Source organism: Primulina tabacum, chromosome 17 (assembly GCF_025594145.1).
Source record: "Primulina tabacum isolate GXHZ01 chromosome 17, ASM2559414v2, whole genome shotgun sequence".
Classification (NCBI taxonomy): Eukaryota; Viridiplantae; Streptophyta; class Magnoliopsida; order Lamiales; family Gesneriaceae; genus Primulina; species Primulina tabacum.
In genome coordinates this window covers 31,354,553-31,381,276 of record NC_134566.1, presented here as the reverse complement: position 1 = coordinate 31,381,276, position 26,724 = coordinate 31,354,553, and the positions used below count along the sequence as shown (strand labels likewise).

Here is a 26,724-nt window from a genome sequence, read left to right as displayed (position 1 = left end):
TCTCCAAGGAGATTTGGATGAGGAAATTTTTATGTGTGTGCCACCGGGATATAAGGTTCATGGTGCTAATAAAGTTTGTAAGTTACATAAATCTTTATATGGCCTCAAACAGGCGTCTCGCCAATGGAATCACAAATTTGCTAGTGTCATGGTTGATGCAGGATTTAAGCAGTCCCAATATGATCATTCTCTGTTTTTACAGCATGATTCTGATGGCATTACACTCTTAATTGTCTATGTGGATGATATTGTTATCACAGGTAGTAATGAAGTTGCCATTACTCATATCAAGCAATTTTTACACTCCAAGCTACAACTTCGCGATCTGGGAACTTTACGGTACTTCTTGGGACTTGAAATGTCTCGATCTAAGGAGGGCATTTATCTTAATCAAAGAAAATATGCTTTGGAACTTATTTCTGAAGCTGGTTTTTCGGGGGCAAAGCCGTTTGATACGCCGTTTGAACAACATAAACGGTTGACCAGCTTGGATTTGGATTTGATCATGAGCCAAGACACTTCAAATGATCCTGTTCTTTCTCATCCTGATTCTTATGCCCATTTAGTTGGCAAGCTGATTTATCTTACAATCACCAGACCTGACTTATCTTATGTTGTTCAACACTTAAGTCAGTTTATGCACTCCCCCAAGCAATCTCACATGGATGCTGCACTTCGAGTTGTGAAATATATCAAGAAATCGCCTGGCCTTGGCATTCTGCTTCCTGTCCACAGCGCCTTCATTCTTACTGCCCATTGTGATTCGGATTGGGCCGCATGTCCTATGACTCGACGGTCCCTTACAGGTTATTGCATCAAATTGGGAAGTTCATTGTTATCTTGGCGAACGAAAAAGCAAAGCACCGTGTCCCGGTCTTCTGCTGAAGCTGAATATAGGGCCATGGCTACAACCACATGTGAAGTTGTTTGGATCACTGGCCTGCTGTCAGACATGGGAGTGCGTTTACAAGGCCCTGCCGTCTTATATTGCGACAATAAAGCAGCCTTGCATATTGCGGCAAATCCTATGTATCATGAGCGTACCAAACACATCGAAATTGACTGTCATTTGGTGCGCGAAAAAATCAAGGCAGGCTTGATCAAGACGGCGCACGTTTCTACTTCTCACCAACTTGCGGATATATTCACCAAGGGGTTGAGCAAAGAGCAGCATAATTTTTTGTTGTCCAAGCTTGGTGTTCATGACCTATACCAAGCTTGAGGGGGGTGTGTTGAATATATAGCATAAGTCGTGTTTTGTTAATACTTGTTTTGTTAGTACGCTTCTTCATTTAGTGTACTGAGAGTAGCTGAGAACTTGTATAAATAAGCTCCATATCTGTACCGAACCTTCCTTGATTTTACTCCACTTCAATAACAAAGGACGGTAGTTCCTTCATCTTCAGTTAACTTTTACAATGTTCCTTTCTAAAGTACTTAGTCATTCACTGAATGAAAGATATCCTCAAGATTCCAATGCTGTTATTCTTTACGTGGCATGGATCTTTAGTTTATGTAATAAGGCACCGTGACATGATACATGATTGTGGAAAATGGGCATATATATTTCTTTGATAGTGGCAGCATATTTCATTTTTGATCTGCTGAGGAGCAAATTGCGAGCACTTCTATATGGGGTAAGCTCTACATGTTACTGAATTAAAATATGCCGTCCTTTTGTATATAGCAAATCAATATCGAATCCAACTTTAAATGTTGAAAATATTTACGCACATTTTTAGCAACTTAAAGTCCAGAAGGCATGCGCCTTGAGTCTTGGGGCTCAGGATGCTCAGCACCTGCATCGCAACTCACTGCCAAGGCTCTGCACGTCAATGAAGCTTGCATCTATACTCAAAGGGCCCAAAAGTCTGGAAGTGAAGACTTCATTGGTAAGCTACGTTTTCCTCTGGGTTTCTTCAACTTACCTTGGATGATCATTTTTCTGTAACATTCCCTGTTTCTTAGCAAGAAAAGGCTATTTTTTTAATATATTTCTGAAGTTTCAAGTGATTTATACACTTCCAGAAACATCGATAATATGGTGAGACGAACAGGTGGTTTCAGCTCGATATCGTCAAGAATTCCTGACTATTGCATGGGAACAGGTTCATCTTCGAAGTATTTTTCCCTTCCAATATTTTTCTATTGGAGCTATTATGGATTTCTGACCACATTCTCCATAGGGTCCTCATATCTCTTCCTTCTCCGAGCTCAGGTTATGAAAGAAAGAACTGAGAAGAAGGTATCAACAACAACTGGTTAGGGTTTAATTCCAATCGCATGTTCCGGATAATGTTGTATATGCCACTTTGAAATCACATTCAAAAAAATTAATAAGGAGTAAATCTTGCATAAAGTAAGACGAAAATAACGTGTCATGCTAGGTGTGACATTGAAAATCTTGTGTTAAAAGCTTTATTATGAGATAATGTTCGGATTCTTACATGTAATACTGCTTCTTTAAAGTATTATTATGAGCTCATTTTTTGAAGTTTTTGCCAAACATTTACATTCTACATGTTTTATTTTTAATAATTTATAAGTTTTTCTAAATTTTGTATATCAATTCACATGTCGATCACATCAAATTATTGTAACTATTGTCATGCATTTTTAAATTTTTTTGTTAAGTAATTTTTGTTTAAAAAAAATTAGAGATTTTAGAGATTATATTAAAATTTAAAATTGTATTGATTATTTTTTTAAATAAATTATAATTGTGTTCTATAATAATTTTTTGGATGAGAAATGATATAGTTATTTAAATTAGGGTAAAATTTCTAGTGAATTTTCGATAATATAGAGTTTTTTTTATATCTAATCTTAAATCAAATAAGATTATGTTTGATTTTTGAAATCATAAGATTACGTTTGATATTAAATTAAAAAGTACATGCATTTATATATGTATTGTTTGTTTGGTTTTAGAAAACCTTTACTAATACTAAATCAATACTCCTAAAAAAATCTGAAAACTCATATAAATTTATTGAATAAAGTGAGCCTTTCAGCCTATTATAAGCGAGTAAATTGAATTTCAAAGCTCAAACAACTCAAATCTTGCAAACATCATCTCCTTGATGTCATCATATATAAAATCGTCGGTGATAGCTACATTGAACATGACAGATTATTGGTGTAATAGACATGACAACCTCGTGTTCTAATTGGAATCGAATTCGAGCCGAGTTTATTGTGCTTAAGGCTCTAGCAGGGATGGGGTAGTTGAGTGGGTGGGATATCTATTTCTATCTTAAAAGTGTAGCCAATTGTGTTTTTCCAAACGTGCCCCGAGTGCTTTGCTTTCAGTATTGGGACACGTTAGTCATTTCAATAATTGTGTATTTCCAAACGTGCCCCTGGATGCTTGGCTTTCAGTATTTGGGACACGTTAGACATTTCAATCTAGATAGAATATTTAATTAGTTTTCTATCTTAAATTATTTCATGCATCGGTTACGTTGGTGTATTTGTGAATTTCTCTTAAATTATATTTATTCCTATCTTAAATTAGTTCATGCATCAGTTTCATTGGTCTATTTGTGACACTGTTCATTTGTATATTCCTTACGCAACATCATTCATCAGTTTGCTTTCTCTCAGTTGTCTCGCTATTGGCTTCTGGTTCCTCATTTCATGTTTCTGCATGTGTGTTCTTCCACCATGATGGGTAGAAAATCATCGTCCTTCTCTGCTTTGGGTTCCAGGTTTTCCTCCTATTGCTTTGGGCATGCATATTTTTGACTTTTAGTCTGTCCCCGTGTATGCCTGATCATTCTTTTACCCTTCTCCTTCTTGGTCTCTTGCTGTGCAGGGGTTTTGCCGAGGTTGCACAACCTTCTGGTTAGTCCTCTCCCTTACCAGTTCCTTCAAATTATCATTTATTTTCACTCCACAGACTTTCACGGGCGGTGTTATTACAAGTTGGCCACCATCATTGTTCATTTAGCTCTTCTTACTTTGTTGTTCTATATGATGGCATGTTACTTTGCCCTTTTCCTTCCTCTTTTCTATAGACTAATCAACTAATTACCGTCTTGCTCCCTCCTTGCTTTGTTGTTTTATATGTTTGCTCTTCTCTTTGTTATTTTGGACTATGAAAATGTGAAATCATGATTTTTTTAATCACATCACATTGAAAACCCATTGATGCTCAAGTGCAGGCTACACATCAACATATCAATTTTCTTAGAGTCATCAATTGATTAATTTCAAGAAATTTTTTCCGGGTATTGGTATTCAATGTCGTGACTCAAATGCTTTTACCGGGCATTGGTATTGGTATTCAATGCCATGGCTCAAATTCTTTCTTCATGGGTTGGTTATTCTCTCTCATTTTTTGGGTGTCGGTCATATGTAACATTAGTTTTCGTCATTTTGTTTTACAAATCATTTTGAGCTTTAAAAAGGTAAACAAAAAAACATTAGCTTTGCTTCTCTTACATATTTGTTCTCTATTATCAAATTGTTAATTTTTAAATAACTACGAAACATCAGTGTCACTTTGGTGTAGTCCAACACAATTCATATTGGATTATTCCCATAAAAAAGGAAAAAATCCCAAAAGGTGCACTAAAAGAAATTCAAGTATCCCATAAAATATAACAATACGTCTGTTTACTATAGATTTGTCAACAATATTTACTTTTATTAGGAAATTTTAAATTTGTCATCTTCATATTGTCTAAGTGTTTTTTCATTGGTTGATGTTTTCCTTTTTTTTTTTCCTCGTATTGGGTTTGTTTCATGCCATATTATTTCTCAAACGCCTCCGTAGTTGAACGAGGATTTGTTGATCTCCATGTTTTGCCTCCTCTTTCTTATTGCCGTTTCTGTGGAGCCAAAAAGTTTCAGTCCGAGCCTCCATCATTTTGTTGTGACAACGGTAAAGTTAGACTTGCCGAGTCGGTTATACCGACTGGATTAATGAATTTGTTCACGGATAATGAATCCCCGGCATCGATTGAATTTCGTAGCAAGGTTCGTGTCTATAATTGCATTTTTTCTTTCACATCCTTTGGTGTAAAGGTTGATAAAGAACTTGCTTCGTCCCGTCGTGGAGTCTACACATTCAGAGTTCTGGGACAAATATGTCATACTTTGCCACCTCTTGTGCCTAGAGAAGATGGTCCATGTTATTTTCAGCCATACTTTTGGGACAGTGATAATGAATTGTATAATAGGATGAATATTATGGGTGAAGCTGATCTTGAAAAAGGTACTATGCTATTGTTGATGGAAGTTTTGAAGAAAAACCCTTATGCGGAATTGTTGCGTAGAATAAATGGATTCTCTTCTATTGATGATATAAGGTTGCATATTTGTAAGAATGCTGTGTTGGATCAAAGACGCTATAATTCTCCTACAGTTGATCAGGTTGCTGCTATTTGGGTGGAAGAAAATGATCCAAATATATCGTATGATAGAGATATTGTTATTTATGGTCATGATGGACGAACTCATAAGATACAACATTACTTTGGTTGTTACGATCCATTGCAATATCCATTGCTTTTCCCTAATGGTGAAAATGGCTGGCACCAACATATTCCTAAGCTTAAGAACAGTGAAATTAATGCTCAGTCGGATAACGATGTTTTGATGCATGTGGATTTCTCTTCGTTGGATGATGTATTGAGTGGAGAAAGTTTTCATAAATTTATTTTCTCATTTACATGTTCGTTAGTATATTGTTATGTTCATGATCTCTGTTTTATGACTTTTGTTAATTTTGTTGCAGATTCTCGTAGGTCCAATGACAAAATGGTTTCTTGTCGTGAATATTATTGTTACAAGCTCCAAATTAGAGACAACTCTACGTCTGTTATTTTGTATGCTGGGCGACTATTGCAGCAGTTTGTTGTCGATATGTATATAAAACTTGAAACTACAAGGCTTGATTATTATCGGAGAAATCAAGCAGAGATGAGATCTGATTTATATCAAGGTATTGTTGATAGTGTTTTTAGAGGAGAAACTAGAGGTAGCGAAGTTGGGCAACGAATTGTTCTTCCAGGATTTTTTATTGGTGGTCCAAGAGACATGCATCGAAGATATCTTGATGCAATTGCATTGGTGAGAGTATTTGGAAAACCTGATTTATTTATTACAATGACTTGCAATCCAGATTGGCGTGAAATAACTGATAATTTGTTCAAAGGCCAACGTGCACAAGATCGCCCGGATTTAACTTCTAGAGTTTTTCGAGCCAAGTTGCTAGATTTGAAGGATCAGATAATTCGTAAGTCAATTTTTGGGCATGTATCAGCTTATGTGTACACAATTGAATTTCAGAAAAGGGGACTACCACATGTACACATGCTTGTGATACTGAAACATGACTACAAGATTAATTCCCCAGATATGTTTGATAATTTTGTTTCACCAAAACTTCCAAACAAAAACACTCATCCTTGTCTTTTTAAATTAGTTGTGAGACATATGATGCATGGCCCATGTGGGAATTTGAATAAAAAAAATTCTTGTATGGTTGAAGGGCGGTGTAAGAATCATTATCCTCGGCAATTTTGCGAAAAATCTGCTTTAGGGGAAAATGGTTATCCTATATACCGAAGAAGGGATGATGGTCAAATTGTGGATGTGCGGAAGGCTGGATTAAATTCACAATGGGTTGTTCCTTATAATCCTTATTTGTTGTACATGTATGATTGTCATCTTAATGTGGAGGTTTGTTCAGGTGTGACTGCTGTTAAGTATTTGTATAAATATATATACAAAGGTCATGATAGAGTAGCAGTTAATCTTGTCCCCCCTGACTTGAAATGTGTTGATGAGATTAAAAATTTCCAGGATGCCCGATGGGTGTCCGCACCAGAGGCAATGTGGAGGATTTTTGAGTTTGATTTGAATGAAATATCTCCAGCTGTGATCAATCTACCACTTCATTTACCTAACAAACATTGCGTGACGTTCTGGAGAAATCAAAATCTGCGAAGCTTTTTACATTTAGAGCAAACATCGAAGACAATGTTAACTGAATTCTTTTATATGTGTTCGATTGACGATAAAGCAAAAAATCTTCTATATTCTGAATTCCCCGAGCATTATGTTTGGGACAAGCAGAGAAAGTGTTGGCTCGAAAGAAAACACCGAAAATTAATTGGTCGGATAAACAATGCAAACCCTATTGAAGGTGAGAGATATTATTTGAGATTATTGCTTCTTCATGTTCGAGGACCTAGATCTTTCGATGATCTCTTGACACCCAATCGACATACTTGTTTTTCTTTCAAGGAAGCTGCTCAATTGAGGGGGTTGCTTGAATCTGATAAAGGTTATTTTGAATCTTTACGTGAGGCTGTTAGCTTCCAAATGCCAAATGCTTTGAGACGACTCTTTGCGACCATTTTGGTTTATTGTGAACCTTCAGATGTTCGAAAAATGTGGGATACATTTTATGATCATTTGTCTGAGGATTTCCGGCGACAAGATTACATTGAACATTCATATTTGTTGTCTGAAACGTTGTGTGCTCTCAACCTTATTTTGGAGAGTATGAGAAAAAAATATTGAAATCTATGATTTGCCAAGAATACCAATTAATACATGCAACTCTGGAAAGACTGTGCCAAGAGAAATATTAGATGAAATTTCTATTGCAGTGTCATCTGATGACTGTTTGGCGCAATCTCGTCTCAATGTGGGGCAACAAGAAGCATTCAACATAATTCTCGAATACGTAAATTCTGGAAAACAAGGATTGTTTTTTGTTCATGGCCCTGGTGGTGCTGGAAAAACATTTTTGTACAGGACTCTTCTTGCCAATGTTCGATCAAAAAAAATGATTGCTCTTGCAACAGCAACTTCGGGTGTTGCAGCTTCTATTTTGCCTGGTGGGCGAACGTCTCATTCACGATTCAAGATTCCAATTAAATTACACGAAAAAAGTGTTTGCATTATTTCAAAACAATGTGGTCTAGCTGAGTTACTACGACGAGCTATGTTGATTATATGGGATGAAGCTCCAATGGCTTCTCGTTTGGCTATTGAGGCTGTTGACCGAACTCTTCAGGATATTGTTGGTATTCGAGAGCCGTTTGGGGGTAAAGTTGTGGTTCTTGGAGGGGATTTAATGCAAGTCTTGCCTGTTATTCCAAAGGCTACTGTCCAAGAAACTATTAGTGGAAGCTTGATTAAGTCATATTTGTATCCACATATGCAACAACTAATATTGTCCGAAAATATGAGAGCTAAGGCGGATCCTGCGTTTGGAGATTACTTGCTTCGTATTGGTAGAGGAATGGAGCCAACTGATAGTGATGGTAATATTAAAATTCCTTCCGAGATGATTATTAGTGTTAACACAGATGATGTTGACTCCTCTGAACAAAAACTCATTGACGAGATTTTCCCGAATCTTGCGGAGAATTACCATTGGGCTTCTTATACAACGAGTCGGGCAATCCTTGCTTCAAAAAACTTATATGTGGATAAGCTAAATGAGAAAATCATTGCATCTTTCCCTGGAGAGCTTAAGACATATTTAAGTTTTGATGAAGCTGTTGATGATACTCACAATTCTTATCCAGCAGAGTTTTTAAATTCGTTGATACCGAATGGTATGCCGCCACACTGTTTAATTTTGAAAAAAAATTGTCCTGTTATGTTGTTGAGGAATCTTGATCCAGCTGATGGTTTATGTAACGGAACTCGCATGGTTTGCAAAGAATTTAAAGAAAACGTTATTCATGCCGAAATTTCAGTTGGCATACATGCTGGAAAGCAAGTTTTTATACCTCGAATTCCATTGTCTCCATCTGAAAATGAAGTATATCCATTCACTTTTAAAAGAAAGCAGTTCCCGATTCGCCTTTGTTTTGCAATGACAATTAACAAGGCTCAAGGACAAACCATTCCTGTTGTCGGTGTTTATCTACCGGAGCCGGTGTTCTCACATGGTCAGTTGTATGTTGCATTATCACGGGGAACATCAATGGCAAATACCAAAGTACTGATTAAAATGGATGGGATAAATAAATTTGGTGACATCAAGACAAGAAATGTCGTTCACCGTGAGGTGTTGCAACATTTTTCCTCGTGATTATTGCAAGATTAAAAGGTTAGCCATTCATTCTTTGCCATATTTATTAGTTTTATTCCCAAGTCAAATTACAATTTATGTTGCAGTTGTGTTTCTTTTCCGTCCTCAAGTTACTAGATATTACCTGGGTTATTTATTGTTTTTTTATTTTTTTTACAGGTATTTCCATACTTTTGATCTTTTCGACGTTATGCTGATGAGGTATTTTTGATTTTTTTGAAACAAACGAGGTGGTGTTTTTTAGTTGTAATAATTTTCTTCGACTTCTAATTGATACGACATATTTTCTTTTTTCTATTGGCTATTTTTTGGTGGCTTTTGTAATTTTGGTTTGTATATTTTCTTTCACCTGCTGCGATAATTCAGCTCTTCCTCTACTTCTTCGAATACAATAGAATTGAGGAATAATGTCATTTACAAAATTATACATCTAAATTCTTTCTTACAATATTTTTAACTACTTCATTTGATAATAAAATTAATATTATTTATATCTGCATCTCTGTTTTCATCCCATTATGAAAGTGAAGCATTAGAATCCTATATCATTGAAAGAATGCTAATGTCAATTTGACAATAAAATGACGCATCGAATAAAGAACTCAAGAATACTAAAATTAGGATTAAACAAGAAAATAATTCAAAGGATCCGTTACATTAGTTTGAAAATTAAATAAACTATGAGTAATTAATTATCAATACATCAATGAAAAATGTTGTATATATCATTATCTTATACTATTCCATTCAATGTCACGTGCGTTGCACGTGACCTTTACTAGTTATACAAATGGTTGGATGTGTTGAACTATTTTTAACCACAAACCTTTGATTCTTGATTCTTGCCCACAACTTTATACATAATTTTGGATTGAAGTTATTTTTTGTGTAAAATATTCGGATTTCATATTGAACTGAGAATTTTAATCGATTTCTTTAATTTTTATTAGTTAATTGTCAAACTTGGTAAACTAGAATATTTTTAATCCGATAGGGGCATTTTTTAATTTTTCTAACTAGTTATTTTTTGAATTTTCAAATCCTATCCGAATATTAGTTAACAACCATGCTTAATCGGAACAACTTTCCACTCTTTTTCATTTGTGCATATTTTAGTTACGAAATTATCTTTCACACACTAATTGAATAGTATTATTTTTTTACACAAAAAAAAAAAAAAAAAAACAACGAAGGGCATGCGCAAGCACACCACCCCTACTTTTTGAAGTTGGATGGTTTGTACCCATTGATATTGATACATTAAGTTTGAAACCCTAATTATAGTAAGTTTTTAAAGTTGTTAAGAATGGTTGGAACATCAACTCGTCAGTTTTTAATTATATTAAGCAGGTCGAGCGTGAGATGGCGCATTACACATCAGAGATATCTACGCTTGAAGACAGGCTATTATGAAATAAACGTAAGTTTTTTGTGAGACGGTCTCACAGATCTTTATTCGTGAGATGGGTCAATCATGTTTATATTTACAATAAAAAAATAATACTTATGACAAAAAATAATTCTTTTTCAAGAGTAAGTCAAATAAATTATTTATATCATAAAATTGATTTATGATATCATTTTAAGTTATTTTTTATGATGAAACAATTGTTCTACGCCACTGCTACCTTTAATTATGGGACACCTCGTCTTTGAGGCACATGGGATGTAGTTTATTAATATGTCCCACCCCTACCATTTATCAATAATTTCTCTTTAATTTTATAATTATTTATATGTGATCAGTCAAGAGATTTTAGTAAACAATTAAAGAAGATCAATAATTGGGATATTGATCCATTCAGAAAGAGTAATAACATTGACTCCTGTTTGATGAAATCTTTGCTGTAATATATGTGGATTGAGTATGTAATATTATTGTTGGATCTCGGTTTTCTACACGTCCAAACGCAGCGGAAGTTTTAAAATTTTTTATTTATTTTGACAATCAAAATATGTTTTGACGCTCGTATGATTTAAACATAAACATATATAGGGAGTTTAAAATCGTTTTACCTTTGGTGAATTAATCACTGGACACCAACCGATCTGGTATAACAGATCTGGCTCTTGTTGAATCCCTACGAACTTTCTTCAAGACTCTTTTCTTCAATCTTCGAATCAGGTCCACGACTAGAAGATTTATCTCTCTTCTAAATTGCACTAGAAATTTAGAAGATATTTTTCGTAGAGATAGAACACAAAATTGGTTCAAAAACTTTTGAGAGCAACAACAATTGCCGAGAATTTTCTTGCGAAAAATTCCTTGAAACTCACGAAGGAATCATGATGCAATAAAGAAATCTTAATCTTTCTTTAATCATCATTTACTTAATTAATCTAATTAAGTAAACTAAAAATATGGAGAAATAATTATTGTGATTCTCGAAAATCACCGTGACATTAGTGGAGGCTAGGTTTTCAGAATTTTATGAATATATTTTCTTGTTAACCCTAAGCCTAATATATATAATTAACATTAATGGACTTGATTTAATTAATTGGGCTAGTCCAACTAGTTTAATTAATTTAATCAAAGCCCATTAAAACTTTAATTATTTAATATGTTAGACTTGTACCCCTACAAGCCCATTAAACATATTATCCACCATATTTAATTTATTAATTAATCAACTCAACTTTTGAGCTTAATAAATTAAATATATTATAAATTCAACATTTGAATTTATTATTTAAATTATAAATTCAACTCCTTGAATTTTTATCACCTCCAAAATTTAATATTTAATAAACCCAACATTTGAGTTTAATAAATTAAATTCTCAAATTTTATAAATTCAACTCCTTGAATTTATTCTCTCAAAATTTAATTATCATAAATTCAACTCCTTGAATTTACTATATAATATAAATTCAACTTCTTGAATTTATTCTCTCAACGGGAACAAATGATCCAGTGCTTGTGTGACCCTCAATGGTTCAGGGATACAGTTAGCCGTGGGTTCACAACTCTTTGTGATTCAGAATAATATTTATTCTTATTCGGGCTTACCCCAGTTAGCCTCATTCTTTTCATCAACACCTTGATTAAGAATGTCAGAACTCATTTCTGATTGCACCCATCGGATCATGGTAAGAGCGTCTAGTAGCATCGCCTCATGATCCCCTAGGTATCACTGATAGTGCCTGCAAGAACCAGTCGATTATGATTAACGTACAGTACGGTCCCTTCATCTCATATATCCCGATCGAATCTGCAACCAATGGTTCATCGAGGGTTGCATAATAATTCGATAACTATGTGATAACTATAATAGTGGCATCGCGTGTACTATTTTGAGAACTTCTTCTCTAACGTACATCTCATACTCTGGCCAGAGATTCCATGCACTATTATTACATCAGATCACATAGGACATCCACACCCGTAGGTGAGCGGTGAATCCCCGACTACAATGCACTTGCTCCTATATGTGTCGCAACTGTACCCAACCTCGCCACCTGATGACTCTCCTGGAGCCGGTAAACGAGTCAAAGCACAACCCTAGCATATAGAGCCTCAGTGTTGTCCCGGGTCGTAAGGACTAATGGTGTACAATCATAACCACGGACTTATCCTCTCGATGAATGATAACCACTTGGAAAGTCCGATGGAGGGTTGTTCGGTATAATCATCATATGACTACCCATCTGCATGTTTGGACATCTCTATGCCCTTACTAAGAAACGCAGTACACAACATCACAGATGCTAGTCTCGAGCTCAAGCAGCCTTTATCCCTGTTTGAGGCGGCTGAATCAACTAGGAACGAATTTAGAATATGCAGTGTTTACAAATGAGTTTCAACATCGAATTACGATTCATTTGTATTAAAGCATAATCAAGTACTTTATCTATGATGTTTGTATGAGTATACAGATAAAGTATAACGAAACCATTAAAAGTTAAATTATATTAAAATAAAGATTGTTTATTTCACTTGAGTCAATAAATTCCCTGGTCAACCGTTGACTTGCAGGGCATCTACTCTAACAATTATAAAATTTAAAATTCTAATATGCTCAAAACTAGAAGGGTAACAAGAAAATTCCATGCAAATCACGATAATATAAGTTATCATCCTTTTCATCTTTATCAAAATCAATGACGAAACAAATCATATCCTGAAAAAGAATTTAAATACAGGAACCAACTTTGGTTTCAAATATAAATTTTCTATTTGAATTCACATTTCTCTGTTTTGCGTACAAAATCAAGAAGAGATTTTGCTACGAAAACAGAGATATTTTCATGCAATAGATTGATTCCGATATTATATGAAACTCATCGGCAAGAAGAGATTTTCTCAAGTTTTCAGGTTAGAATTTCAACCCATTATGAAATATTTGACAGACTGTAAATTAATATATATGGTCTACGGTCTTTAGAAATGGAAAATACAAAATCCCTCATCAATGCATGAGACAAAAGAGTGACCACAGAAATATATGATTGAAATAAGCATATTCCCACCGACTCCCCAAAAAAATTGCAGACTCTCTTGTCTGTTTGTTATGTTTTCCAGTTTTTGAAGGGTATTTGCTGATAGATATGATCCCTGCTGCAGTTTTGGTGCGAAGTTTGACCCTCTGATTGTATAGAATGCACGAGTTTTGAGGTGGGAATGGGGACAATGGAGAGTGGAGACGAGGGAATAAAAGGCAACGAGGAGAGAGTTTACGTTTCTGTGCGGTTAAGGCCTTTTAATGATAAAGAAATTCTGAGGAATGATGTTTCAGATTGGGAATGCATCAATGATAATACTGTTGTTTACAAGAATGCTAATCTTTCTGCGTCGGAGAGGTTAATATATCCTTCTGTATATATATTTGGTAAGAAATTCTTGGCTTGCTTTTTTTTTTGTTTGGTAATATGTTTTTCAATTTTAAAAGGGAAATTTCGGTCTTTAATATTGGATTTAAAATATATTTAAATGTATTTTTGTAGTTTTAGCAAAATCTAACATATAAATTCATGATGTTAATTAATTACTTTGAATTTCAAGATCAACAAACAATAGTGGTGGAGACATTTGAAATGCATTCAACTTGTGTAACTAATATGTAAATAAATTACGTATCTATTGTTTTATTGTTAGCGTTAAAACTATAATCTAAAAATGCGACCTAAATCTTGTCAAATCTGTGTGATCTTGGTCTTATATAGTTTAGGATCACGTGCATCATCAAATTTTGCATTTAGATTAGCTTCTCAGAATTGTTACTTATTCTTTCGTTTCCTCTTTTGTTCAGACAGAGTATTTAGGACTGATTCCGCCACCAGAGAGGTGTATGAACAAGGAGCCAAGGATGTTGCTTTATCAGTTCTCAGTGGAATGAACTGTGAGTAAAGTTTTGTTTTGTTTTTTCCAACTTGGAAGTTGAGTTTGTTTCTTTTTCTCTCTTTTGGGTGTTCATTTAAGGATTCTTTGCACCAAACTATGTCAAAAAATTGTCTGTAGCAAGTGTTTTTGCCTATGGACAAACAAGCAGCGGAAAGACTTTCACTATGACTGGAATTACGGAGTATGCGATAGAAGATGTATACAAGTATATACAAAAGGTTATCTTAAATGCTACATTATGATTTCCTGTGTTTGATCGCTGAGGTAATAACATACTTTGTAATTCTAATTGTTGAGTTGTTTTCAGCATCCAGAGCGAGAATTTGTTTTGAAGTTCTCTGCAATGGAGATTTATAATGAATCTGTTAGAGACCTCCTTAGTTTTGATAGCACTCCACTGAGACTTCTGGATGATCCAGAGGTAAGAATATCTTTTCTGCGAGTTGTAAATCTGAGAAAATGTTTTAAATTTATTGATTGGTACCTTATATCCATTTTTGTTTTTGATAGAGGGGAACAATAGTGGAGAAACTCACAGAAGAAACTTTGAGGGACTGGAATCATGTGATTCAGCTCCTTTCGGTGTGTGAAGGCAAGGAAACACATTTTTTCGCATGTCCGATGGTGCATGTGTTTTGTTAGAATCTGAGGGAGGGTTCCATTAATTTTATATTTGGTATTTTGGAGTTAGAAATAGTTAACATCAAGGATCGAAATCTATTATTATCAAACTATGGTAGCAACTAGTGTTTCAGTTATTACAAATCTAAAATCTTGGTACAAATCTTGATAAAGTCCGCCTATAATATAACATAGACAGTCCAGAATTATCAATTTTAGAGTTCTGTCATCTTTGCAGCTCAAAGACGAATTGGAGAGACATCCCTCAACGAAACAAGCTCCAGATCTCACCAGATTATTAAACTGGTAACGGAAATATTTCATCATATGCCAGGAAATGCTGCAGAAAGAACGATATTTATGAATATTCATTGATGATTAATGTGTTGTTTCAGACAGTTGATAGCATCTCAGGGGAGTTTTTAGGCAAGGACGATCCGAGCATTCTTACAGCCGCTGTGGTACTTGGTTATTTAAAGATATCATCCTACATGCTACATTTATGTGTTACTAGATGTGGTGTTTGTTTTTTTAATGTAAAATCAATATCTCGTCTTTGTGTAGAATTTTGTCGATCTGGCTGGAAGCGAGCGTGCATCCCATTCGTTATCAGCTGGCACAAGGTTGAAAGAAGGCTGCCACATCAATCGCAGTTTACTGACATTGGGAACTGTAATTCGGAAGCTGAGGTCAATTAGTTGTATTCAAGATTTTCCTTCAAAAACTCGTTTTTAAAACTTGTTTCTGGGTGAAACTGCACATATTGTTTTTTGGTCTTTTGTTGAACACCTCCTTGTTAACAATTGACTAAAGATCTTTAAGAATTTGATTCTTTAACTAAATTTTCATTTGAATGGATTGAAAATACAAAGCCAAAGCCAAAAACAGAGTATGTTCACTGATTAACTTTATCTGCAAAGATCTATAGTACTTTAAATGAAGCATTGATGGATTATTATTTGGAGATTAATAATTGCTCCCATTTTAGTTTTTCACTGGCGGTACAACAATCGAAATAAATCTGTGTTATAATGGTAGACGCTTGGTCATGTACAATCTTAATTGTATTGTACTTAAATAAGAAAGGTGTTGTGACAGTAGGAAAATTGAGATATTTTTGCAGTACAGTTTTGTGTTAGTCATTCATATTGCTTCATAATTAATGCAGCAAAGGCCGAAATGGGCATATTCCTTACCGAGATTCGAAGTTAACTCGAATACTTCAAACGTCTCTGGGAGGAAATGCTAGAACAGCCATCATCTGTACGATGAGCCCGGCACGAAGTCATGTTGAGCAATCAAGAAACACTCTTCTCTTTGCAAGCTGTGCAAAGGAAGTGAGAACCAATGCCCAAGTTAATATGGTCATGTCGGACAAAGCATTAGTAAAGCATTTGCAGAGTGAACAAGCAAGATTAGAGAGTCAACTCAGAAGTCCCCAATCTACGGCCCCAACAAATTATTTGGCATTGCTTAGTGAGAAAGATCTTCAACTTGTAAAGGTAATTAACTATACGAAAATGATGGTTGATAGTGATTTTTTTATCTCCCAGACTGTCAAGATTAGGCCTCGGTAGAACTTGAAGCTTTATTGAAGTTTTCTTTGACTCAGCTTGAGAAGGAGATTAAAGAACTTATTCTGCAAAGAGATATAGCTCAATCTCATGTGACAGATTTGTTACAAATGCTAGGAGATGATGAACAATCAGTGATACGGGTAAACGTTCATTGATTGATCTGTTACTTTCTTTTTGTACTGATTATTCGTATTTTTAGTCCTCTCTTGATTTTTTTCTCTAGGCAAGATTTGGGAATTACCCTCATTTGCGAGTTCAAAAATTACCAGAGGGTGAAATTCGACAACAGGAGAGTTCCATTTTGGCAGATCCTCACTCCTTGGATGTTGATAACAGAACATTTTCTGATGGACTCAGTAGGACCAGTTCGGAAGATCATTTTGCTAAAATTCCTTACTTTAACGAGAACTTCGAGAATAATAATGCTACTCCAAGAATCTTAATTAGCAGTTCAAACTTTAGTGAAGGTGATTCATACCATGGTTGGGAGGACATAGAGAAACGAAGTAATGGGACTTCAGAGGATCTTTGCAGGGAAGTTCATTGCATCGAGACAGAAAAATCAAGTGACATAGGGTCTGTGAAATCCAGTAACTTACAATCAGAAGAAAACAATGGATTCCCTGAAGTAATATTGTCTGTAAACGGAGACAGGGATGAATCAAAATCTCCATTCCCACCTTTGGCTAGAGATCGAGAAACTATGTCTTCTGCATTGAATGATGATAATGAATTGAAAGCAGATGAAGGATTTCGACCTATACCCTTGAAGAAGAAACAAGAAAACATTACTGCATCGTTGAATGATGTCCAAGAGTCAATACAACCAATGTTCAAGAAAGAGAGTGAAGTTGGGTCCATTCATTTTCTTGATATGGCGTCTCTTGAAATGCTATCTTTAACACATGAGCTAGCCACAGATTCATCGGTCTCTAGAGGCATGAAATTGACTAGAAGTAGAAGCTGCACAGCAAGTATTATTACCACTGGTTCAGCTTCACCTTGGTTCAAGATTGTGGACTACAATGAGAATATACAATCAATGGGATCCGAAAGAGAAAAGGAGAGTTTTGAAAGTAAAATACCTCCAATAAATTTTAATTCCAACATGAAAAAGTTGTCAACAAACTATTCTCAATGTTCACCAGAAAATACTTTTGATATTGAGATTGATGCCCCACATATTGAGTTTTCGACTGCTGAGGGTGCTATCTGCTGTTCTGCTGACATGAGTGGAAAGGCAGAGCTTCCAACTGAAAATGAGACTGTCACAAATCCAGTGAGTTAATATTTTTGTCTAACAAAAGTATATTCTGACTGATTGCATTCTTTCTTGAAGTGTGTTTTGTCGAGGATATGCAGGATTTATTTTATCTGCATATACATTATCACAAAAAAGAACTAGTTACATATACAAATTTTATGGAAACTTGGATTGGTTTCTTGTCATAACTCTTATGTTTCAGCATCTATATTTCATGCAGGCTAATGATGAGATTGAACCAAAGGTCAATCAGTCTTCAAAGAAGGATGTCAAGGACGTCGGTTTAGATCCAATCGAAGATGAATTCAAAGGTCTTTCAAGTTGGCCAACCGAATTCAAAAGGCTCCAAAGAGAAATAATCGAACTTTGGCATGACTGCAATGTCTCCCTTGTACACAGAACTTACATCTTCTTACTTTTTCAAGGTGACCCTTTAGACGCTATTTACATGGAGGTAGAGATGAGAAGAATGAAATTCTTGAAGGATAAATTCTCTCGGGGAGAAAAAACCATCGTGAATGATAGATGTTTGACACTTGCTTCAAGGTAAGATTTTCGAGCCAATATCAATTGTTCACTTAAGTTAGTTATTCTTTTAACTTTTTATGTAATATCAGCTCAAAGGACCTTAGTCAAGAGAGACGTAAGCTGAGCAAGCAGATGGAGAAAAAACTTTCAGAACAAGAAAGAGAGATGCTCTTCCTCAAATGGGGCATTGGCATCAATACCAAACTCAGAAAGCTACAGTTAGCTCATCATCTGTGGTGCAGTACCGACGATATGAATCACATATACGATAGTGCATTGCTTGTTGCGAGGCTGGTTGGTCTTATCGAATCGGGGCACAGTCCCAAGGAGATGTTTGGGCTTAATTTTACGCCCCGAAGATCAGAAAGAACGTATACTTTCAAACGCAGCTTGGTATCTCTCTTCTGATGTTAGACCAATATGTATGACTGGGTAGATTTTATTGGTTTCAGTTATAGGGAGCATCACATGTTTTCTGCAACTAGAAGGTTTGTTGCAATGTAAAGTTAGTGTTAAGAAAATTTTAGCGGCTTTCTTCAGCTGTGTTTATGTTGCTGTACATCCCTTTGGTGCTGTAATTGTAAGACTTGTTTCTATGTGAATAAATTATACTTTTATTGACCACTAATATTGCGATGAATCGGACTCATTTGATTACAAAAGTTCACAGAAATAAAAGAATCATAATTAATGTTAAAATTTTATGCAAATTCCTCACTGTATTATGAATTTTGAAACTTGGTTTTATTTATTTATTTATGTACTTTACTCATGGTCCAATCAAGAATCCATTAAATCCTGGTATGAATAAAAACTGTTTTGAAAATATTTTAAAAGCCAAAATTTATATTTTTTATTTTAAAAAAACATTTTTTTACATTTATCTAAACATAAAAAACACTTATGCTTTTTTTAGTAAAAACATTTTTAAAAACTAAACTTCTTTAAATGTTATTTTAGTTACAATTTTTTATCCAAACTCGCACGCCCCCTTTTCTTTCTTTCATTTTATTAAAATTATTTTTCAAAATCTTAATTAGATTTTTTTATATCATTTTTAAATTTTTACTAATTTATTTAATAAATGATGAAAATAATAATTATTTTATGATTTCTTAAGTATTTGAAATATGTATAAAAATTAAATTTTTTAGTTAATGTCTTAAATAAAAATAACATTTAAAAAATTATATTCTTTAATTATAAAATTATAATTGCATAAATTATGAAACTATTATTTAAATTAATTTTTTAATAAATAATTAGTTATTTCAATCGAATCAGTTAAATGAACTAATTAAGTATAAATTTTAATATATTGATATTTTACTAAATATGTCACCAAATATTTTGTAAAATCAATTAATGTTAGTAAATAAATTATAGAAAATATTACAAGAGAAGATGAAAATGGATGGATTTAAAATTCCCAAACAAATGAGACGTATTAATTTATAATTAGGAAAAAGAATTAATTAATTAGAAAAAGAAAAAGAGAGAAAATTAGAGAGCTCCTGCCGCTGTTTCTTCTCCTCAAGCATCCAGCCTCCAGGCGAAACTGCTAGGGGTGCCCTTTGAGCAGCAGTCTAATTCCTGCCTTGAAAATCCCTGTCGTCTCCTTAAATAGGTGATGGTGTCACTTTTCTCCCATACTTTTTAGTTTTACTCTCTCATCTAATGTTCGTTATCCTATGCTCTAGCCTTGATGTAAACAGACTTCTTCTGTTGACGGAAAAATTGGATACCTTCTTACTGTATTAGCTAGTAGAAACTTGAAAGATATTGGGTCGATGTCCTTTTGTTTTATGATTATGCGAGAGCTGTAGAATCACTTGAAATGGCATAAACCCACGAAGGCGTAATTACAAGTTATATATAATTTAATTAACGCAAACTGTCGTTATTTGGTTGTCATCTTATTTTCATTTTGTAGTTACGGTGAAAGAGACATCTTTTTGTTGTGTTTCTTGATTTCTTCATGATTTTTCAATTTTTTTTTTTGAATAAAATGGTATGAGATACATGTATCTTAATGAGCATCGAGATGGATTTTTGCGGTGTATGGAGATGTAAGATGTTTGTAAATTGTTTACTTGACAAATATTAATTACATTCTTGCATTAGATAAATTTAGTATTTGGTAAACTAAAGAATGCCGTGCTTTTTCCGGTCGGATCTTAATTTTCAATGACGGTGATGTCCACGGCATTGCGTAGACGCAAGATGCACTTTCATGAATATGTTAAATCATGCATCATTATGCTACTAAATCTGAATGGTGGAAGTTTTAATATGATAGAAATGTGCAGATGACACATTTTGGGTGTCAAAAGCCATTTTTGTACAATGCCCTGAGATCTATATATTAGGTTTGAATGTACCCTACTGGATTTTAGATCTATATGTTGGAATCTTAAGCTATCAAATTGTTGAACCTTACACCAAAATGATCTATCTTCATCTGCATGTTGTTTGATAATAGACACATGTGATTATCCTACTGTGAACCTAGCATATCGCATAACATTTGTTTGGCAAAATGTCCTAGTGATTTCAACTATTTTCTGAGTGTAGCTCCACTAAGTACGCATTAATAGTTATTTGAACTGGTTTTGCAGAATGATTTTAAGATGTCTGGTGTTTTTTTATTGTCTTCGTGAGTGCAGTCGATAAGGATGAGCTCTTTCTTAGGTTCTTTACCTGTGTTTGGTACTTTGGTTGTAGGTCCTGAGTGAATAATAGAAAACAGTTTTGTGTATATCTATGGCCGCTGACAAGTCTCGAAGTGGTAGTTTTTCGCGCAGTTTTTCGCCAGCATCCAGTATAATCTCACACATTCCTGGGTTTAAGCTCGGTCCCAATGGGACTACGTTTCTTTCGTCTGGCATTTCAGACTTGGACAGTAAGTTTCCATGAACTTGTACTTGTGGCATTTTTCGTTATTCTTTTGATACTATCACAACCTTCTGTTTTTTATAGAGATTTTGGGAGGTGGGTTTACAGTGGGAAGCCTTGTGATGGTTATGGAAGACACTGAGGCACCACATCATATGCTATTATTGAGAAATTTTATGTCTCAAGGGCTAGTTCATCACCAGCCTCTTATGTATGCTAGTCCCTCAAAAGATCCGAGAGGGTTTCTTGGCACTTTGCCTAGCCCGATGGCCCCCAGGGATGATAAGTCTCATGTCCATGTCACTGAACAGGTACGCATCCCGTTCATTTTCTAAACACTCTGTTCATTTTCTAAATGCTTAAATATGGATTCACACTAGAAATATGCTATCTTTGCGCAATGAACTCCTAATTTTATTTTTTACACATTCCGAACAGGTATCAGGATATTTTCTGCACATTGCACCTTTTTATCAATTTTCATGGATTTCAAATTCCAACTGCTCGTATGAGGAAGTTTCATCAATTTATTACTAAAGACATAGTAGATAATAAATTTGTGTCAAACTAGGAGAGTAGATGAATAAAGTGAAATTGCAAAACAAATTCAATCCCTTAAAAATTATAATAAAAATTGCTGAACCAAAAAAAGTCTGAGAATTTCAATTCAATTTGTGGCTTCAGAAACGAAACCATATATATATATATACTAGAAATGTACACGTGCGATGCACGTAGGTGACTAATAATGAAAAATATAATCACGAAAATTAGATAATGTTTAAAGTCTTTTGAATAACATCATGTTTATAAGTATTTATCAATCTAAATATATCAAAACACAATACATAAAAATACATCATGACAATAAATCATATATATTTACTTATTTATATGACATTTTTCAATCCGCGACATAATACAGCTCTCTTAAATGATAAATCAGCAAAAATATTTTTCATTCAAATATCATTCAAAACGGAAAAAACAATAAAAATAAAATTAACAGAATAGTGAATTTTACCAAAATCAAAACTAAAATTTACTTAAATAGAGTACACATAGACAAGTGGACAATGAATCACAAAAATTGACTAAGAAATGTAAATAAATAATTTTTTACATAAAGTTTAGAAAATAAAAAGAATGTGAATTAATGTCCAAATCTATCTAAGATGGACAATGAATCACAAAAAAACCTTTAAAAAGACATATTAATTTAATTTGTTAACTTAAATGAACAAGGAAATGTAAAAAAATAATTTTTTGGCATAAAATTTAAGAAATAAAGAGGAATGTGTATTAATGTCCAAATTCATTTAAGATGAACAATGAATTACAAAAAAAACCCTTAAGATAACCTAATAATTTAATTGGCCAACTTAAATGAACAAGGACATATAAGGAAATTCACAATTGAAAGTGTTATATTTATATGTATGTTAGATATATATATATATATATATTTATTTATTTACAGTAAAGTCTAACTGAGTCCATTTGCAAATATTCTATAATATTGTTGGAATTGTTTTCCTAAAATGAAGAAGAACACATAAAATCCAAAACGATGAAAAACTTTCCAGTTTAAGTGAAAATCAAATGCAATATACTGTTTGATTTGGTTTGACTACATTTATTTCTGTTCGGTTTCAATTTGAAAGAATGTTAACACCAAAATCAACTTCTGTGGAATATTATGCATCAAGATATTTTAAATGAAAATGTAAATACCAAAACCAACAACTTCTATGGAATATTATGCATCAAGATATTTTCGATGAAAATAACAAAATTAGGGATGAGTGAATTGACATACTCCTCTAAAAGGCGGCTACAGATTAAGATTTCAATTAAAGAATTGCAGTAAATTGGTACATGTATGGAGCATATCCTATTTTAAGGGTGAAACTGTGAGAAAGATAATTTAATAGTGTATTATCCAAAAGTGCCATGTTTTTGTCTTCAGATTGCCAAAAACCCCTGGAAGTTGGTGCACTTGCTTTGTTAACGTAGAGTTCGTGATTTTGATCTAAAGGTTTGTATGTTATCTGAACACAGGAAAGGGGGTTGAGAATTGCATGGCAATATAAGAAGTATTTTGGAGAACATACTTCAGAGCCTCAGAGAGGTAAAATAGAAAAATTGAATTTCATTTTTCGGCTGTGATTTTTTTTCTCCCTCAATTGCGTGACATTTTCTCTGTCATAGTGTGACAATCTTTGTCATTTTCATTATTAATTATTATTTAATATTTATTTTCTCTTATCTGATCTCTACATTTTGTTATGTGTTTATTATGGCCGTCAAATACTTGTGCTTTGATTAGCACATTCAAGATGTATTATGCAAAGATCACGTGGAAGTAAACCTAAGATTTTTGAAGCAAACAGAAGTGAATGAACTGCATTGAGATATTTTTTGTTGTAAAAGAGAGATATGGAAAGATCATTGCATTCTGAAATTTTATTGATTTATAGCTATAGGAAGAGTTGTCTAATGTACTGAATATAACCAATTAAAAAAGTATCTTAGAGAGATGGGTAGCAACTGGCAAGAGAGAGAGAGAAGACTGGTAAATCCTAATAAAGAAGCTGCTTCTTGTTTTGCCAACATAATATTTATAGGCAGCGAGCATAATTGTTCTTTTGCACCTAATAATGTCACGTGTCTTGTGTGCAGATGGAAAGTCTGAGTACTGCAGTGACTTTGATTTGCGGAAACCCTTAGAGAGACACTTCTTTACTGGGAAACGTGTTGATTGTGTTAGCCTTAATGATACTTCTGATCTTGCCGCATTCATCAAACATTGTTCCAGTTTCTTGTCTCGGATTCCTCAGAGGTAACATTTTGCATTACTGCTCTTATGCATCAAAATTCATATATGTTATTAATATTTAAAAATTAATGTGGTGCGTGACAAGAGTTCCATCGGCACGATAAAATGAATGTCATTTTTTTAGCTTGGTTCTACCAGAATAAACTGAAAACCTTCCTATTTTTATTTTTTATGGGTAATGGCATCAATGCCAAAACTATAATCTGTTGTCAAATGAGATTTATGACTTATAATTCCAACATCTTAACCTAATCGGTCCATTCTACAGTAACTTTGACATCTTGACAGCAAACTCTCATGGCCGGATTAACAGAACCATTTCTCTACTCTAGTGTAGAATCATAAGGCAAGTTAATCATGAAAGATTATACTTGTGTGGGATGAAATGCTGAGTTCATGGAGTTACTGAAATCCGATAATGCTATTTCTTCCACCTTTTATAATTATTATTATTGGAGTGATGAATTGAGGGAACATCAAAGACAACCAAAACTAGGGATTCCATTTATATATCATCTTCCTTGTTCTTATTTTTATACTCTGATTATCCATCATGAATTTTAAATCTGGTTTCATGTTTTCACTTGGAAACAGTATGGGAGGACGCGTTGCTATTCAATCATTGTGCTCTCCGCAATGTGACTTTTTTAGCAAGGTCGGTGTCTAGCTTGTTTCAAATTAGAAATTATATGTTCGAATCAAAGATGAGGCAGTCAACATTTTTATTATAACGCCTAGAGATTCACAGAATGTTCGATTATTTTCTAAATATTTAGTACATGTGCTTTATTTTCTTAAAACCCAAATTTTCATCTTTTAAGGATTCATCGCTTATCTTTTAGGAATGGGACATGCTTTCTTTTGTCAGATCTCTGAAAAATGTCGTACGGTTGTCAAATGCAGTAGCAGTTGTAACCTTTGCGCCCTCTCTCGTTTCATCAACCTTCTCAAAAAGGCTCCAGCATTTGGCTGACACATTAGTTTCAGTCAAGGCAATTCCAGGTGTGTGTCCTTGTTATCTTCTGTTCATGCAATAAAGATTTAGCCAAATCACACGTTAAAAGTGTGTCATATCTGCTGCTGCATCAGACGAGGACAAGGAACTGTCTAAACTTCTGACAGGGTATCAGGATATGGTTGGCCTTCTGAGCGTGCACAAAGTTGCACGTATTAATACTCAGGTATACATAGTTTGCTCTGACCTTTTGTTGCATTGTCCATTCATCCATTTTTATTCTTATTTTATATTAAATAAATATATTTCAATTTTATTTTCATTTAAAACATCTTTTAAATTATTATTTCTAATTTTTTATTACTTCAATTTATTTCTTCTTATTTTACGGATTTAGTTTACTTCATTCAAAATTTTATTATAAATTTTGAATGAAGGAACACAAAATAGGAAAAAAATAACACTTATGGCTTGAAAAAATATATATGGCCTATGCTTCCTGTTGCATTATGAAAAGGCAGCTGTCAAAATCTTGCCCGTGAAGTTTAGCTATAAATTGCAATCAAAGTGTCGCTTGTGTTGAATATATTATTTAAACACAGGTTCCTGCCATCCTAGAGGCGACCACGTTCTCCATGAAATTGCAGAAGCGAAGATCCTTGGTTTTAGAATGCCTAAACCAAGCTCCCGTAGACGGTTCAAGTGGTACTTCATATGCTTCATCTGGTAGCTGTTCTTCTGTATCTTCTAAGACAGGGCTCCTCGACTTTTAGTCAAAATGCACGAGGCTTATCTTATAATTGAGGAATCAACTTCTTGATCGAGCTCGCGAAAACGGCTTGCTTTGCTTCCATATCATCTGTTGTCAGTAAAAATACCATGTGGAAGAAAATAAACTGAGGCAGATTTTTAGAAAGTAATACAAATTGTTCACAATGCAGTAATTTTGAAACCAACAAATAGTTACTTTTAAATGAAGTACAAATGTGTACTTGTGGTGTTCATATCACTGTTCATGTTATATCTGAATTCTTGTTTTTTTTTTTTTAATATGATGGGTATGTGATCATACAGCAGACATCTCTTTGCATCCAAAAAAATTAAATTCAATAAATTCCATTTTGAACTTACAATTTCCACTCAAAAGACTCGTACAATCAAGTTATTTGTTAACACAAATGTGATTTAGCATACAAAAACAGCTTATATTCAGGGATTCACATTTGAAAAGAACAGAATTAAAATACTTTTGCCCGATTTGAATTAAATTAGATTGTATGTATCATGCAACATGAGGGTTCATTTCATCCTACATGTAGGGGCACTACTCCATGATAGAATCAAGGGTCCAAATTTAGCCACACATGCATGGGGTCCACTAATTATTTTAAAATCACATATGTGTGTGAATCTTGTCCATCCAAACCATGTGGGTGCAGTGCCCCCACATGTAGCATCGACCTAACCGTCACGTGTAGGGCAGACCGGCATGATGAAGAGGAGAATGATTTTTTTTTCTTCATAAAAACTAAGTCTATCTTGACATTAACCGATTGAAGATCTGAGTACAAAACAAATTTTTTCGGAAAAAAACAAAGAAAAACAAAACAATAATATTGGTTTGTGGGGGTGTTCAC

The 26,724-nt window shown here is 34.0% G+C and overlaps 3 protein-coding genes across 7 annotated transcripts; all 3 read left to right on the top strand.

Annotated features, from left to right (window-relative positions):
- Positions 1 to 1,418: 1,418 nt before the first annotated feature.
- On the top strand, positions 1,419 to 18,937 carry LOC142530974 (kinesin-like protein KIN-7F). Of its 5 annotated transcripts, XM_075636924.1 has the most exons (13): positions 13,413 to 13,896; positions 14,317 to 14,406; positions 14,526 to 14,626; positions 14,716 to 14,829; positions 14,919 to 15,000; positions 15,268 to 15,335; positions 15,425 to 15,490; positions 15,594 to 15,718; positions 16,198 to 16,531; positions 16,642 to 16,746; positions 16,830 to 17,885; positions 18,091 to 18,416; positions 18,488 to 18,937. In XM_075636924.1, exons 1-13 carry the CDS (start codon positions 13,689 to 13,691, stop codon positions 18,804 to 18,806), a joined length of 2,994 nt encoding a protein of 997 aa, XP_075493039.1. In that variant the 5' UTR covers positions 13,413 to 13,688; the 3' UTR covers positions 18,807 to 18,937. The 5 variants fall into 5 exon arrangements, with proteins under 5 accessions (XP_075493040.1, XP_075493041.1, XP_075493042.1 ...); XM_075636925.1 differs by lacking the exons at positions 13,413 to 13,896; positions 14,317 to 14,406; positions 14,526 to 14,626; positions 14,716 to 14,829; positions 14,919 to 15,000 and adding exons at positions 1,419 to 1,637; positions 1,743 to 1,892 and having other exon boundaries at positions 15,436 to 15,490; XM_075636926.1 differs by lacking the exons at positions 13,413 to 13,896; positions 14,317 to 14,406; positions 14,526 to 14,626; positions 14,716 to 14,829; positions 14,919 to 15,000 and adding exons at positions 1,419 to 1,637; positions 1,743 to 1,892.
- LOC142531704 (uncharacterized) lies at positions 3,510 to 9,328 on the top strand. Its single transcript, XM_075637929.1, has 6 exons — positions 3,510 to 3,710; positions 3,818 to 3,846; positions 4,781 to 5,650; positions 5,744 to 7,516; positions 7,608 to 9,082; positions 9,224 to 9,328. The coding sequence occupies exons 1-5, from the start codon at positions 3,640 to 3,642 to the stop codon at positions 9,062 to 9,064; spliced, it is 4,200 nt and encodes a 1,399-aa protein (XP_075494044.1). The 5' UTR covers positions 3,510 to 3,639; the 3' UTR covers positions 9,065 to 9,082; positions 9,224 to 9,328.
- Positions 18,938 to 19,867: 930 nt separating the features above from the next.
- On the top strand, positions 19,868 to 26,096 carry LOC142530984 (elongator complex protein 4). The gene is made up of 9 exons (XM_075636946.1): positions 19,868 to 20,025; positions 21,123 to 21,300; positions 21,378 to 21,604; positions 23,355 to 23,424; positions 23,976 to 24,135; positions 24,727 to 24,787; positions 24,975 to 25,134; positions 25,222 to 25,313; positions 25,690 to 26,096. The coding sequence occupies exons 2-9, from the start codon at positions 21,162 to 21,164 to the stop codon at positions 25,858 to 25,860; spliced, it is 1,080 nt and encodes a 359-aa protein (XP_075493061.1). The 5' UTR covers positions 19,868 to 20,025; positions 21,123 to 21,161; the 3' UTR covers positions 25,861 to 26,096.
- Positions 26,097 to 26,724: the final 628 nt, after the last annotated feature.

Bases quoted from the DNA above. Each gene is read 5' to 3' on its own strand.
- LOC142531704 (XM_075637929.1), top strand. From the start codon at position 3,640: ATGTTTCTGCATGTGTGTTCTTCCACCATGATGGGTAGAAAATCATCG. The intron at 3,711-3,817 runs GTTTTCCTCCTA...CTTGCTGTGCAG, and splicing joins TTCTCTGCTTTGGGTTCCAG to GGGTTTTGCCGAGGTTGCAC. The intron at 3,847-4,780 runs GTTAGTCCTCTC...ACGCCTCCGTAG, and splicing joins CGAGGTTGCACAACCTTCTG to TTGAACGAGGATTTGTTGAT.
- LOC142530974 (XM_075636924.1), top strand. From the start codon at position 13,689: ATGGGGACAATGGAGAGTGGAGACGAGGGAATAAAAGGCAACGAGGAG. The intron at 15,001-15,267 runs GCAAGGAAACAC...TCATCTTTGCAG, and splicing joins GCTCCTTTCGGTGTGTGAAG to CTCAAAGACGAATTGGAGAG. The intron at 15,719-16,197 runs GTCAATTAGTTG...TAATTAATGCAG, and splicing joins ACTGTAATTCGGAAGCTGAG to CAAAGGCCGAAATGGGCATA.
- LOC142530984 (XM_075636946.1), top strand. From the start codon at position 21,162: ATGGCCGCTGACAAGTCTCGAAGTGGTAGTTTTTCGCGCAGTTTTTCG. The intron at 21,301-21,377 runs GTAAGTTTCCAT...TGTTTTTTATAG, and splicing joins TGGCATTTCAGACTTGGACA to AGATTTTGGGAGGTGGGTTT. The intron at 23,425-23,975 runs GTAAAATAGAAA...TCTTGTGTGCAG, and splicing joins TACTTCAGAGCCTCAGAGAG to ATGGAAAGTCTGAGTACTGC.